The 16,191-nt window shown below is 40.0% G+C and overlaps 1 protein-coding gene across 2 annotated transcripts in view; it reads left to right on the top strand.

The window, feature by feature from the left end:
- The window catches only part of PARP8 (poly(ADP-ribose) polymerase family member 8), a 114,834-nt gene that overhangs the window by 43,952 nt on the left and 54,691 nt on the right, over positions 1-16,191 (top strand). For both annotated transcript variants that reach the window (XM_030237023.2, XM_050987092.1), the window contains exon 3: positions 12,666-12,703. In XM_030237023.2, coding sequence (XP_030092883.2) covers positions 12,666-12,703 — 38 coding nt within the window. The remainder of the gene's footprint in view (positions 1-12,665; positions 12,704-16,191) is intronic.

Below are 16,191 nucleotides of genomic sequence, written 5' to 3'. Positions count from 1 at the left end.
AAATTCCCTGCTGCTGTTATTCTGCACCCTACTGGAATATAGTACTGGGTTATGCTTTGAATTTTTTCCCTGAGTCACATTGAGAGTTGTCAATGTCGTATTCAACTTACAACTTTGCTCTCTGAGCTACTAGTGAGAAAGGGAGGTAACCCTGCGCTTATTAACATTTAACTCATGGAAATTAGCAAAGGAAACACAGTTGTTAGTAACCTTACCATTGCAAAATTTTTCCATTAATTTTACTTAAACTTCTTCTCCATCCTGGCTTTAAATGATTATGTGATTAGCCCTCTGCCCATTCCCTGGAAGACCAGCTCAAAGTTTAATGGAGTTCTCCATTCCATTTCTGATACTCTATCAAGTTATACCTTCTCCTCTGATTTCACATGAATATGGCTTGCCATTTTTCCCTGGGCCGTTTTGTAAAAATTACACCCATCTTTCATGCTGGCACTCTGCAGAAGGTGCTGCAGCAGTCATCACATTTCCTACCATGCTTGCTCATTGATTTGCCAGACTCTGTATACCTGGCTGTCTGGACCCACATAAATATTTTTGGTCACTATCCATTCTTCCAGATTTGTGGTTGTTTCTTGATGATTGCTGTATTCCCCTCATTTTACTGACACCTTCTAATTTGAAGGACACCAGGACTGCATATTGTGTTAGAAGTGTATCTGTGCCCTCAGACTGAAACTCTCACACCTGAAAAAAAAGGAATAAAAAAAAGTTTTCTTGTCATCTCATACTGAATTTTCATTTTATTTGCTGTTTGTGAGTGCATGCTCTTGCATGACCGTGGTGTCGTGGCAGAGATAGGTGTCTCAGTGAGGCTCCAAGTGTGAGGAATGACCTACTCTGCTCTTCATGTTGCACCTTCCATCTCTGTAATTCTTGGGTCTTTTGGGCAGAGGAGACAAACTCCACTGGCAGTGCCCCAGCCATGTAGCAAGTCTTTTTGTGTCTCTAACCACAGAAAACAGAAAGGTTTTGACCATTTTGGTGTAGTGGGACAGGAGGATGAGACAACCCTTCAGGTTTGCAAGCAGTCCTCACTTCTGTGTGCAGGAAGAACAGCTGTTGCCTTCGATTTAAATACGTGCAGGATATGGGTCAGTGCTGTACCACAATCTAGTCATTTTCAGAGGTGCTGGTTTTCACCTTAATGATTTGAAGATGGGACTCTGTGTACCTGTAAACAATAGATAAATAACTGGCTGTAGGAATGCCAGTGGTCCTGATTTTTGTGAATGGATTATATTGGCATAAATGAAATGATATGGACAATTCCACAGGTAACATGTATTAAAAAATGTTGTTCTGTGGGATTTTATCCTGTTGAATGTGTGCACTTTTGGTTTAGAATAGTTTTAAAAGCAACGGTTTGACATTCAAGTAATATATTTGGAAGTTATATATTAAATTTGGACTAATGACAGTGGAACCTGAAATGAAAATGAAGAATAACTTCAGTTCATAAATACAGTATTTCAGCTGTATCAAGAAATATTCAGGGCTGACTTCAGGAGGAAGGGGAAAAGTTTGAGTTCTGTCTGATGTATCAAAAAATGGATAAGAAAGGGTATTTAAATTTGTTACTTTTTCCCTGCACAGCAGTGCCTATCGCACACCTCATTAGGTAAACGAGCAAAATGTCAACTAATTAATGAACGTGTAGAGTGTTCAAAGAACAATGCCTAAGACTTTCCTTCTTTTCTGAGAACTGCATGCAAAGGAAAGGAGCCCTTCTGCTTGTCAGGGATATAATGAAGTTAAACAGTGAATATCTCCAGGGGTTTATATAGGCTTAATTTTTAGTTTTCATTACTGCTAAGATGCTGAAATTATAAAATTATCAGGTAAAATTTCTTATGTCAAGCTTCTCTCTTCTTGGATAACTATAACTGTTCAGTTTGTCGTTTACCTTGTGCTTTGGGTTTGTGCGGTTTTTTTTTTTTGTGTCCTTTTATTTTAGTTTTGAAAAATAACAACACAAAGGCTTTGTACAGGGGCTGGACAAGGTGTTACTCTTCAATTGATCTGAACTGAAAATCTGATTACTTGAATTAGAACCATAGGACCCTCAAAACAGGCTTCTAGTGGGAACAATGTGGCTCTATCATCATGGCTCTAAAATGCTTCCAAATGGAGCCAATGGCTTAACTGGCTTCCAAAAGGGCATATCACAGTGTCTTTTAACAGCAGTGCTCTAAAATTAAAATGTGGAAGCTGAAAAGAGAAAAAACTTTCTTCTCTAAAGCCACTCCCAAAAAAAACCACCCACAAAACCATGAACAGCAGAAAAAAAAAATTAAAAACCCCAAACCCCCCCAAAACCCAAACTAAAATAAAATCAACCTCTAGAAAGCACATGGTGGAAGAAAGTGGACCCCATGATGTAAACAAGGTGGTCAAAGGCACATGATACTATGTGATGCTCTGGCTGCTGCTGAGCCAAGAATTTACTGTCCTGAGGTTTTTTAAGTGCTCTGTTTCCTGGGGAAGACTGAAAGTGGATGAAGAGTTCATGGGGAATACACGGGGAGAATTCAAACCCACAGGATCAGCAGAGGGAAAGGATACAGACCCAAAGTATAAAATGCATCCATCCATGCTGGGAGGAGGGAGCTGCACCTGGTAACACAGAGCAACTTGACAAACAGGAGGCTTTAGTAGTTCTCAGTGAAAGGTCAGATTCTGGTACAGACTGATTATGGGGAACCTGGTTTTGCACATGTAGAAATACTTGTGTCACCATAGGACACAAAATAAAACGGCGCAGACACGGGACTCACCAAGGTAAAGAGAGAGCATTTAATTTCTGATTTATAGCATTTATAGATTTCTAAAATTGACAGTGGATTGGAGGATGACAGTGCCACCTCTCCAATGACACTGGACAAACTAACAGTCCATCAAATTTCTCCTCCTCCATAAAAGAATGCAAAACAATAAGTTATTTACATAAAGTACTTGAAAAAGTTTTTGCAAGAATGTAAACATCAGAAGGCTTAGAAAAACTTGAAAAAACAGGGCAACATATTTGAATGTAACTCTTTCCAGAATGTCACACAGCACATATATTTTTCCCCTCTCCCAAGTGTTCCTAAATTGCTAATTTTACTTCGGAAGTGCCCTCATGTTTGCTAAAGTCATGATCAATTCTGTAGACTTTGATGTAGTTACTAGAAGTTTTTGTGCCTTTTTCATTGGCAGCTTTGTTAAAGGGAAATGTTTGAGCTGCAGTTTTCTGTGTCCCCTTTATTTGAATAACATGCTAAATCCAGCAGGGCTTTATGAGTAACATTCCCCGTTTGATTCAGGTGCAATTCAGTTTCATGAGAAGACCAGCAGCTCAATTATTCTTAGTGACAAATGCAAACTATAATAATTTTAACTCAGTGCCTCTGTATCCCCAGGTAATGTCAAGAAACGAAAGCAGTGCCATTTTTGACTCACTGACACTGCTCATCTCTCTTTGGAGTAGTTCTGATCTGACATCAATAGATGTGCCTGGGACTTTTCATATGTCACCACACACGCACGTTCTCCATCATCCAGAGGAAAAGATTACTCAGAATCACTTGTTATTCCTTTCTGTATAATTGCTGGTGCATCATGGGAAGTTACAATGTAAGATGAAAGGGGCTTGTGCACAAATTTCAATTCTTTATGGGCATCTGTCTATATCTAGCAGCAAAAAATAGCTGTGACTAATGCTGGGTCATCAGTTGTTGGATCACAAGGAATACAGAAACTCATTGAACTGGGGTGTTTCAGGAGATCTAAAGTGGCCTGAATATCTGTAAAAAAATTTGCTGAGATGCAGACATGTACATTCAAAACGTTTTAAAAGGTACTTCAAAAGGTGTTTAGAAATCCATGAAGATTGTTTCAATAAAGAATCTAGACAATTGTATGGATGTGAAATGGTTGGCAATCCAGTTGTGTAGCAAGATTCAAATATTAAGGGAAAAAAAAAAAAGAAAAAAAGTGCTCAAAACTATTTGCACCCTTTGGAATACATACTGAAATTTTTAGCAAAGCAAGGCAGTACTTGCTTCTAGAATATAACAGAAGTGTGGTAGGGGGCCAGAAGTCTTTTATTTTCTGTGCAACTTGCCTGTAATCTTCTTTGACAAGTACTAAAGCCTCTCTTGGACTTCAGTGGGATTTAGTTCAAAATTCAAAGTTCTAAATTCTGTAAAAGAAAATAAACCAATCTTTAATATTGTGAGATTATTCTTGCTGTGCTTGAGTGACAGTCACTTTTTCCATAGCTGTGCAAATATACGCATGAAAACCCAAGTCCACCTCCTTTTAGTTTTTGTTTCGTTTGTAGCGTCTGATGCTTTCTCCCAAAATATAGGTTGTTTTTCACTAATCATCAGTCTATTTAATGGCATCAGTTTTAAAATTACTGCTTTAAAAAAAAGGTGGAAGTCCTCTGCTTTTGTAGTTATTTTCCCATGGGAAAGAGCAAAAGCCTATGTAATTATTTGTATTTTAAAAAACCTTATGCAAATTTTTATTTCCAGAACCATGTTATGCGATTGGCTCTCTTGTGTATTTCTGTCATGATTCTAACACTGTTTGTCTGTCAGTGCCTTTTGAGTTACATGTCACTTTGTGGTTAGTGTTTTACAACTGAAACATTTACTTAGTGCAGTTTATGGTTTTGTCACATTGCTGAGGCTGTATTGTAAGGGTATCATACGTGAATGGAGTGCAGAATGTACTGATTTGTACTGCCTAAGAGTATTCATGGATTCACTGAGTTTTGTGAACTTTTTTTATGGTTTCCCATAACTTCAGCAAGGCTTTGGCCACTGTCTCTCCCAATACCCCTGTGGCCAGCTCAGGGAGTGTGGACTGGATGAGAGAACAGTGAGGGGGATTGAGAACTGGCTGAACAGCTGATCCCAGAGGGTTGTATTCAGTGGCACAGTGTCTTGTCACCAGTGGTGTACTCCGGGGGGCAATACAGGGCCCAGGAGTGTTTAATGTCATCAGTGGCTTGGAGGAGGAGGAGCAGATGCCTCCCCAGGGAGTTTGCTGATGACACAAAGCTGGGAGGAGTTGCCAATATCCCAGAGAGCTCTGCAGCCCTTCAGAGAGACCTCAACAGGTTGGAGAGGTAGGCAGAGAAGAACAATCCAAAATTCAGCAGAGACAAATGCAGGGTCCTGCACCTGGGGGAGGAATAACCTCAAGTGTCAGTACAGGCTCAGGGCTGACCTGCTGGCCAGCCTTGTCTCCTGTGGAGAAGGACCTGGGGGTCCTGAAGTCCCTGAGCCAGGACACAGTGTGTCCTTGTAGCCAAGAATGACAATGGTAACCTAGGGTGTATTAGGAAAAACAGTGTCAGCAGATCTGGGAGCTGATTCTGCCCCTCTTCTTGGCCCTGAGGCACATCTGGAGAGCTGTGCTGAGTTCTGTGCTCTTCAGGACAAGAGAGTCAAGGAACTCCTGGAGCGGGTCCAGTGGAAGATTGCCAAGATGATCAAGGGATTGGAGCATCTCTGTTATGAGGACAGACTGAGGAAGCTGAGCCTGTTCAGCCTTGAGAAGAGACAGCTGAGAGGGGACCCCATCAGTGTCTGTCAGTGTCTGCAGGGAGGGGTCAGAGCAGGGACCGGGCTCTGCTCGCTGCTGCCGAGCAATGGGACAGGAGCAATGGGCAGTGAGGGGTGCACAGGAAATTCCACCTGAACATGAGAAAGATCTGTGCTGGTGACCAGGCACTGGAACAGGTTGCTCAGAGAGGCTGTGTAGTCTCCTATAAAGGAGATGTTCAAGGACTATTTGGACACAAACCTGTGCCATGTACTTTGGGGTGATCCTGCTTGGCCCAGGAGTTTGGACCAGATGACCCATTGTAGTTTCCTCTAGTTTGACCCATGCTGTGATTCTGTGATATGTAATAGAATAATAGTATAGCTGAAATTTGAAAAGGCCTCTAAGATCATCAAGCTCAACTCTTAGCACCACTAAACCATATTCCCAAGTGCCATATCCATACACCTTTTAAATACTTCCAAGGATGGTGATTCCACCATTTGCCTGGGAAGTCTGTTCCAATGCCTAATTACCCTTTGAGTGAAGAAGCAGAACAAAATTTGTGTTCTATAATTGTAAATGTATATTTATAAGTGCATTCTAAAAGTCTCCATATCTTTTTGGTGAGGACAAAAGTGAATGCCAGCAGGAGTTGTTTACAAAATCTGCCAGGTAAGAAAATACAGAATGCTGCCATTGTTCTGTGTGTGTTTCTGAATATGATCTTCAGTGGACCACTTCCTCAGCTGATGTGTGCTAAGCGAGATACAATCTTTCAAAACCTCCAGAGTGGAAATCAAGATTATTTTCCCATTCTTCTATTGTTTTTTTAAGAGCTCCACTGAAATGTAATGAAGTGTTTCTCAGCACAGCTCTCATATATACCAAGTGATGGAGTATCTTGCTAATTTACTTGTTCATAATCCGTTGAAAAACCTAACATTTATCATTCACTCATACTTGTGGCAGTTGAACACCAAATGGAGAGGTTTTATTAAGTTTATTTATCGTAGCTGAAATATTGTTTGCTTACTTATCAGTTGTTAAAGTTATTTTGTTTGTTCTGTTTTCAGCATAAAATAAAACAGTTGTCTCCAGGCTGTGACTTATAGGACTTGTCGTTTGGTGTGTCCATCAAACAGGAGATACCTTTTTGCCATAGAAAATTGGTGCTTCTGGCTTCTACATCTCTTCTGCTGTTATTTGCATACATGCAATCTACATACAAATTGGAAGAAAGACTTGACATTGGAATCTTTTGCAGTGTGTTTAAATATTAGTTTTGAATTGTACTTTTCTTCACATAGTCTAATTCATGTAAGGTCAGTTACAAAAGTAAAAAAAAAAATTGTGTTTTTTCTTATGTTTTCTAATCCAGTTTTTTGTGTAAATAGTGTACCTAATTTTTCATCTGGTCAATGCCTAAATGCCTTCATCTACCCGCTCTCAAGGCACTTCATCAAAGGTCGACTATTTCAGAAATGCAATTTGAAAGTTTTGTTTGGGTGCAATCCCACAATTTGTCTTCCAAACATCATAATTTCTACCCTGTATTTGTGATGTGGTTCATTGTCAGGTTATAAGGTTCCAAAGTGGATCTCAGAATTGAGAGTGTGAGAGTGGCTTGTGTTCATGCTGAAAGGCTTTTTGGAATGAATTTTATTTTGTTTGAGGACAAAGGCAGGTCAGAAGTAAGGCAATATGAATGGTCTGGTTTCAGGATTAAATGCTGGTTTTATTGAAGTAGAAAAGGAGACTAAAGGCTGTGACAGTAATAGGAATCCACTGAAGAATTTGTAAGCATTCTCAAAGATAAGAAAACAAAAACTTGAAGATAGAAGTATTTACTGTACAATTAGTGAACATTCATGAAATGTTGATCTGCTGTGGCATGTTGTGTGCAGATACTGAAAACGTAAGAATTTTGTGAGTTTATAGCTAGTAAGTGGTGAAAGAATACAATTCCACTTGCATCTTTTCAGCTGGATCTTATTCCTCTCTACAGTTTCACCTAGAAGAGAGTAAAAGCATGATGTGTATATGATGCTGTACTTTCAGAAATATAATGTAGATCATTAAACAGGTCCTTTGGCCCAAAGTTGTCACCAGCACAGTTTTTTGGTTTTTTTTTTGTATCAAAGTTTCAGTCATATTTTTTTCATCTCACCAACTAGTTCAAAATCTGACCCCAGCATAAAATCAATACCTCAGTAGCGTTTCATATTTCAAATTTATCCATAGCTTGTTTTGCTGACTTTCAGTGTCCTTCTTAAGGCCTAAAGTTTTGTGCTGATTGCATTACATCCTTGATGAGCTAGATCTGAGATTTTGGCATATCGTAAACAAAATCTCTTGTGAATTCTGTAGCTTCAGATGCATTATGGTTAAGTCCTATTTACTCTTTCTTTTGTGTTTTGTTATAGATTCGCATTACCACCAGATGCCACATGACAAAAAATCCTGTTTTCTTTCTTCATCAAGTTTGTAAGAAACAACATTAGGACATAGAGTTCTGCCTCTAATAGAGATGACTAAAACTGGAATAGAAACTAGATCACAATTTCCACACTTTAATAAGGCAGTAAGTCAGTTCTTACCATGGGAAAGAGCTGGTTGAATTGTCATAACTATTCCGTAGGCATAAATCTTAGATTTGCACCAGATGCTTCACACTGTTCCTGCTGTGCAAAACAGCTGGAAGTTCAGCTTGAAGGATTTCTTTCTTAGACAGGAACAATGGGTGGCCTGGAGCTGAGATAACCTGGAACTAACGGGTAGCTGCATCCCAGATATAGCATCGCTGTTGTGGCTTTAGGATGTGTATCTGATTATGGGGTTTGTATCATGATGGGTGAAACAGCAGCTCAAGGTTCAGGAAGCAATCTTACAGGTGGATATAGAGAGGTGAAGCTGGTTGGTTTCCTTTTTATGAGTGTGCTTTGCTGCAGTAGCTTTTGCTTTTCTCTCTTTTTTTGGTTTTCATGAATATTTTTCTTCGCCCTGGAGATGCAGTTTGGGGGTAACATTTTTGCCTGGTAATAGAATCAGTTAAGACTTTCTACTCCTTTTTAACTAGCTTTGAGAAATTGTAGTAATGTCAGATGAAGATGAATCTGCTTATTTTGTATTCAGTTGGGAAAGATTAATTTAAAAAATAGCAATTACATGGTGCATACCCATCTGGTTGATGAATTAGTTCTCCAATGGAGATGAGCTCTTGCATAATAATTTTTCTGTTGAAGGAATAGATATTGTTAAAACACACTGGAAAATTCTTGCAATGAGACCCCCGTGAGTAAAATTGCTACTAAGCCAAGGCTGTCAATGTTAATATTATTTCAAGCAATAAGAAGTTTACATTAAAAAAATGAAACATGACAGTTCCTACTAATTTCTCATGTAGTACTTTACTATTTATTAAATAACAAAAAAAAAATTTACTAGGCCATTTTGAGTCTGAAGCTTGTTCTAAGCTTAAGGGTTGAGAAACGTAGGTATTGCAGGATGTCTTCTGTAGAGGGTCTGAGTAAAGCAGAAACAGCACCATCATAGAGGCTTTGTTTATACCCCAGGAGTTTAACTCTTCCTGTAGCTAAAGCAATATAACTGAACGAGCGATGGTGAATGTGTTTATGGGAACAGGAATAAATTATACTGCTGTAAGCTGTATTTAGTAACTGCAGTAAGGGTGTGCTGAGGAGCTGCATTGCCAGAGGGAAAAATCATTTCCCTCACTGGAATAATCATGTTGTTCTTCTATGTGAGGGCCAGGCCTAAATTAATTCCAGTTGCATTTCTGAGTTCTTAAATAAGAAAGCTGCTTCAATAAAGGCTTTCTTTGGCTTTGGGAGGATTTGATACTGAGAGGTGTTGAACATCTGCATCTTCACTGGAGTCTGTGCTGTGTAAGGTGCTGTAAGTCATCAGGTCGTGTGTTTGTGGCTTGGCTCTAAATCTTGTTTAAGTCAGTGGGAAAATGCTTGGGTGGCTGGAGGACAGGAACCTTTGGGAGACCTTTGTTTGCCTGGCATATCTTGTTCTCTGACAAATCAGGTGTGCAGGCAGTAGGAAGCAGCTTATCCTAAAAGCAGATAAATGTGCCAAGGGGTGACCGTGTGTGACAATCACAGAGGAGAGCTCAGATAAAAATCCAAGTTTTTTTTGTTCAGTAGTTTTATTTCCACTTTTTGCTTCCATAAACCATGCATAGCTAAGATGAGTTGACGAGCTGAAGCCAAGCACTACCACCTCTCTCTGGGGGAGGTGGAGTGGATTTATTCTCCCTGTTACTGGATTCACTGGGCTCTGGATCAGATCCCAAGTTTGAACAGTCAGGTTTGAGACTATTTCTAGCTAGTGCGTTCCTTAACCTTTTAATTTATTCCACCTCACAAGACAAACAGTATGTTGTTTGGTTACTAGTTTCTGTTTGGCAACACCACAGCTGCTGCTGGCAGAGGTACCCACATGATGAAGAAAAAGGAAGAGAAAACTCTAGTTCCATCAGGTTTCTGTACATGTACACATTGACTAAGCAGAAGTTAGCTTTGAAATCAAATCCAGCTTCAGAATTAGGTTAGGTTGCTGATGTCTTTTCCCAGCTGAATTTTGAGTATCTGCACTCAAGAGGTTGGGAAACCCTTCAGCCCCTGTTCTTGTTCTCAGTATTGGAACAAACCAATACCCAGAAATTCTGGAGGCAGAAAAGAGGTGTGCAAGCAGCCAGTCTAAAAGAGTAAGGCGCTTTCAGTAGCTCTTTCAGTAGTAGAAGGAAGAACTCATGGTCACAAACATTTCTAGAAGATGGGGTTTGGTGAGAACAAGCACGCACTCAGGAATTTTTTGGGGTATTCTGTTTTTTTTCTGCATCACAGAGCAAAATTCTCTATATATGAGTGCACTGAGATATACCATTTCCTTATTTTGGAATATTTATTTATTTAAAATAGTGATACTATACATGATGACAGATTAATTAGATTTAAACAACCCAGTTATGGGGTTCGGCTGTTCGTCTCTGCTCCCACACACGCTTAGGATGGTTCTGGCAGGCCGGGTCATGAAAGATGAGTCTGGACTCCAGGGTTTTTTGGTCTTCAGAATTGTTTATTATATCTTATCTATAAAAGTCCCTTCTCTGCCCGACTGGGATCAGACCAGCAGGGCAGCCAAAAGCACTCTGACCACCCCCGAGGCGGGCACATCTTTTATAACAAAAACTACGTATATCATATTTACCTTTTATCCCCAATACCTATCACCCTTGTCACCGGATACACTCTCACCCCAGACCAATCCCCAAGTGCCAACACCACACCAGAAGATGGATGACAAGAAGAAGAAAGAAGAGTCTTGTGACATGCCTTGTTTCCTCCATCTTGTCTCCATAACCCCCCTGTACCAAAACCCCAAAATCTGTAATTTACCCTATAACTATGTTTTCCCTTCACCATTCACACCCGAGAAATTCCCACAGGTTCCATCTCCTCATACATCGGTGGCACATCCCTAGATGGATCAAAATCAAGCCACCAAGTGCTTTTGGCAACATTCCAAGACCTCCGACACCCCCCCAAGGGTTCTCTCGGTAGCTCTGGACATCAGGAGTGATGTGCTGAGTTCCCACACCCAGTCCTTAGGAAAAATACTCCCAAGATGAGGAGATACAGATGCTGCCTATTCAAAATATCTAAAATGTAATTAAACCAGAAAAGTCATAAAATATTGAATTTGTGCAGTGATGGGATTTTAATCAGCAGTTGTGTGGCAAAATCCATGGTCAGCTGTAATAAATGCTCTTTCTTCTTCAATTTATGAGAGCATTTGCAGCTGTTGAAGAAATAGGCATCTTTGTGTCTTAGTCAAGCAATACATAAAATATTCTGGAATAGATGGTGTGCAGAAACAGGTGACAGAGCTGTGTGTTAATAGATAGACTTGCAGGAGCAAGTGTGAGGGAATTGATTGCCTCTTACAGTCACTGGATTGTGAAAATGGAACTCATTTAACAGAAACCCTTGAGAGAGAAACATTGAAAGTCATACCTGGCTTCAGTTTCTTGTCTACATGGAAGCTGTATTCATGTCATTTAGAAAGATTGTATGAACCAATTCTCAGCAATTTTTCAGCTTGTGCAATACATACCAAAATTTCTTAAGAGGACTGTACTGTCCTTTGGCTTAACTCACTACAGACATGAGCCCACACCATATATTATTTAAATGTGTAAGCTGACACAATATAGAGGATTTAGAATTGGAGAGAATGTGAATTACACAACAGAAACCTTTCAGTGTGCTTCATAGTTGATTGTTTTTAATACAAAAATTAAGATGCACACTAAACTTAAAACCAGAAGGACTTGGTGGGTAGTTAGATAACTGAGCAACCCACCACGCCTATTTGTCCTGCTCTCAGCAGCAAGTTTAACTAAGATCTCACTGGAACATAAAGAAAGCAAATGTAACTGAGCTGCAGAATCAGGATGATGGTATTGAGTGACTGTTTTCTGATGAAACAGATTCATGGAATCCATGTAGTGAAGCTGCTCTTCAGCATGACTGTGGCTCTCTCAAATTTTAATTTGAACACAGTTTGACAAAAAGTTACAGATGCTATGTAAAATACAGAGTTTTGATGGAAGGAAGGAGCCCAAGACATCCAGAGCCCTTGGTGAAACTAAGAGAAATGTACAGCAATGAGAGGGGCCTCCTGCTGAGTCTAGAGTCAAATACAGAAGCCAAATAGAGGCAAAACTGAGCTTTACTAGTTCTCTAGTTCTGGTGTTCAAAGAGTGACCTTTTTTTTAATCAGAAGTGAAATGTTACTCTAAAGGGAATATAATGCAGCCTTGATACTCCTTTTAAGAACACTGAAATCAGGATATGCCAATTTAGCAAAGTAAGCTTTCAAAATGGGCATGACGCTTTTTATTTTCAGCTGAGCACTTCAAAAGCCATCAAAATAGATGTTACCTTCTGTTCCGGAAACTGTCAGGAAGCTATAAATAAGCATAAAACAATACAGGAGCAGGAAAAAGTGTTGTGCCAGCAGTTAATGTTGTTGTTTCTAATTTTGATGTTGTTTTTTTTTCTTCTTTTTTACAGTGTGTCCTATTCAGTGCATGTCTCTGAGGATTACCCAGGTACAGTGCAACATCCTTGCCCGTGACACATGTGTACATGTTACCACAATTTGCTGTATTCAAATGAGAATATCTGAAAGGGTGTTGATGTTTTCCAGGTGTATCGTGTACCAATCATTTTCCATTAGTTAAGATTATTTTCACGGTCCCTTCTCTTTTTCAGGCATGGTTTATCAGCTGGGTCAGGGTGAGAACATGGGTTCACGAGTTCAGATGGACTGTAGCTTGGGGTGCTGGAGCCATTGGGGATAGGAGTGAGAAAGCGCCCAGCTTCTCTTTGGCATGGTAGATAAAGCTTGATCTTTCAGGAGCCTGAGGAGGCTGGCACAGGGCCAGCAGAGCACTTGTGCTGGAGACCTTAATGAGGCTGCTGGTGCTCTCCAGGGTAAGCCTGCAGACTCTGTGCCTCTTGGGGTCAGCCAGAGCCAAGCACTCATGTGCAGCTCTGTGGTCGTGCTGGCTCACAGAGGGGCTCCCAGCTTCTCAGCCCAGCCCAGCCTTACTTTAGTACTTTGAGCTGGGTTGGCAAAGGTGTTTGCGTAACCACGTGGCCAGTCTTGATGTGGCATGTTATTCACAGGAAACAGAAGCAGGTGAGAACAAAAGCATGTTTTCAGGGAGCCTATTTCCCCGATTTCCTTCACAAAGACACTGCACAGATACTTCAGGCAGCACAGGCTGTCAGAAGCAGAAGAGGGAAGCGAGGATGGCAGGTGCTGTGCAAGTAAAGGTTTATGGTAGTGCTGTTGGACTGCACCACAGGTGCACCTGTGATTATTTAACAGTGTAAGTACTGTGAATGATATGAAACCCTCTGCCCTTTTTTGTTCTTTATCTGTAGCTTTTCTGAAATGTTTCTCAAAGAAGTATTGTTTCTTTTAGAGACTCTAAAGAAGTGTGATTTTGATCTTCTTCACTGATAAGCAGCAGATTCTGTCTCATCAAAACACCAGTGTTTGAAGCAGATAGAGAAAGAAATCAACTGTGATGCCAAAAAAATGGATTCTGTGAAAGAATGCTAAAACATTTATTAGATTTATTTTTTTAACCAATAAAAACTGTGGGAGAGAATGATATTAGTCTATTCAACATTAAGAAATGGGAGAAACTGAGATTAATAAAATGCACAGTCATACCAGTGATTTACTGGTTAATGCATTGAGCTGACAATGAACAGAGGGACAAATAGTTGAAAAAAATCTTCACCATGTGTTATTAACAGTTTCTTCACTTAAATGTCACAAAACTTGACCTCTGGGAACTTCTAAGTAAATGGCAAGCTAAAGCACTGAACGAGCAGCAGTTACTCGCACAGCACATGGGAGCTCGTTTCCTGGCCAAGTCTTTTGTCTAATAGACCTCAAAATTTCCTTCTGAGTGTTATTTGCAGCATGTCCCGATAGCCTACAAGCCTGAGTGACTTTAGTGTCCCTGAAACCTGATGAATATTCTGTGCCATCACGCCCTATATTTTAAAGGCAGATAGCAACTGAACATTTCACACTGTAGTTAGCTTGGAGCGGAGAATGAATCAGTATGTGTTTACTGATTAAAATCCAGCCCTTCAGGGCCTTTGAAGAGCTGATTTCATTCACATCTCAAGCTTTTGCATGATATATGTGTGCTTTATGATGAAGAGATGTTCAGTGTGTTGGGAATGGTAAGGACTTTCTGCCATTTTGCAGCTTTGATCATAAAACACTCATTTTGACTCAGTGGGCCGGTTCTTTGTTGACTGTTTTTGTCCTAAATTTCTAACCTAATGTTATTGCTGACTGTGTCTTCCTTCTCTGACATGTGTCTTAAGGAAGGTTTCAGGGACATGTCAGGGTGTGATGGTGTCCAGTCTGGGAAGCTCTGTGCTGATGTCCTCAGCTGGAAGGTGTTCTTCAAGTACTGCTGCAAGTTGATAGAGTTCAAAGCAGCACATGTTCTCAAATTAAATTTCTCACAGGATAAGCCTTTACAGATTAAGGTTTAAGTCCATTAGCGCATAGCTACAGCAAACTTTTATCCTGTGTAGATTAAGACTGTATAATACAGAGTGGATCAGATTTGTAAATCCAAGACAAGGCTGTCAGAGTTGATCATCAGATAACTTGCTAATGTGTGCAGTAAATATATGAAAATAGGTGAGATTGGGCCATGATACAAGTGATATAATTCAGCTAAAATGCTACCACCAAAAGTAAATTTTGGATACTAAATGAAGAGCCTTGGGTAGTATACATACTCCCACAGCCTGCTTTGCTGTAATGCACACAGCATCACCACTTTGGTGCTGGCAACAGTGTGTAGCTCTTGCTGAATTACTTACTGAAGCATCAAATAGAGGCAGCTGAGTTTTAAGTCGTACCTATGGAAACCATAATGTGACATGACAATTTTCAATAATGGAAGGTGTTTGAAGGCTTCATATTTAAGAGTGAAAGCTAAAGTGTGCTCACAAAGGCACACTGAGGACTTAACAGTGATAGGGTTGAGACAGTAATGTCTGAAAGTTACATATCCATTGCTGGAGTTGTGAAAACAGAACTGAAAAGTTTAGAGCCAGGTAATAACAGTTTCAACAAAGTATTACTGTAACAATTTTCTAAGAACATTGACGCAACTGGAGAAAATAATCCTTCTGAGGAGCAGTTATAGAGTATAACGTCCATGAGTAGACTGAAGTCCCCCTTACATGAGTGTACTGTGGCTCCTTTGGGAGCCAGCAGAGCAGCAAGCATTTTGCTAATGAATTTATGTTCAGAATAATTTGTGTTGGCTGACAGAAACTTGTAGAACTGCTGTAGTCTTTTATCCCAGTGATTTGTAGGTTACATACCTACTTAGACCTCAATAGATTGCAACAGAGATGGAGAGAACCAGTTTGGGAGCTAGCTGCATCCCTCTGCTAGGTCCAGGCACTACGTCCTCCACTGAAGAGGATAAGTAGTCGTAGGTGTCAAGTGTTAGAAACAGGTTGTTAAAGAAAACAAATCAAAGCCATTATCGTAATTTCAAGTCTCATCATATCAATGGAAGGGAAAAAAAAACTGAATAGCTGCCAAATAGGAAAAAAAAAAACAGCTTGGCAGTGAAAGTCATATTATCCAGCTGCCAAGAAAGAATGACAATGGACATAAACATATAATTAAAATCTATAAAACCTGTAGCTGAGCAGTCCTTTTCCCATATATGTATGTCTATTCTGTACAGAACATACTCTGTTCCTAGTTTTCTGTATAGCAATAAGCCGGAGCACAAGGATTCCCCCACTCCTTCCCATGCATGTGGTGTAAGGTCTATTTATAGCCAAATGATGGCCTCAATTATCTCAGCTCATTAGACTCTATAGCAATAACTCACACTCCCAAAACTGGGAAACAGATGTGTTTGTATTGTATGTGCAAGATGGACACGGAAATAATGGTGACATGGTGGAGAATGTAGATAGCATCAAGGCCGGGCTTCTTGCAGAGAGCAAGCTGCAGCTGTCCTGTGGC

This window comes from Serinus canaria, chromosome Z (genome assembly GCF_022539315.1).
Source record: "Serinus canaria isolate serCan28SL12 chromosome Z, serCan2020, whole genome shotgun sequence".
In the NCBI taxonomy this organism is placed as follows: Eukaryota; Metazoa; Chordata; class Aves; order Passeriformes; family Fringillidae; genus Serinus; species Serinus canaria.
The sequence above is the reverse complement of the archived record's forward strand: the minus strand, read 5'-3'. Positions and strand labels throughout refer to the sequence as shown.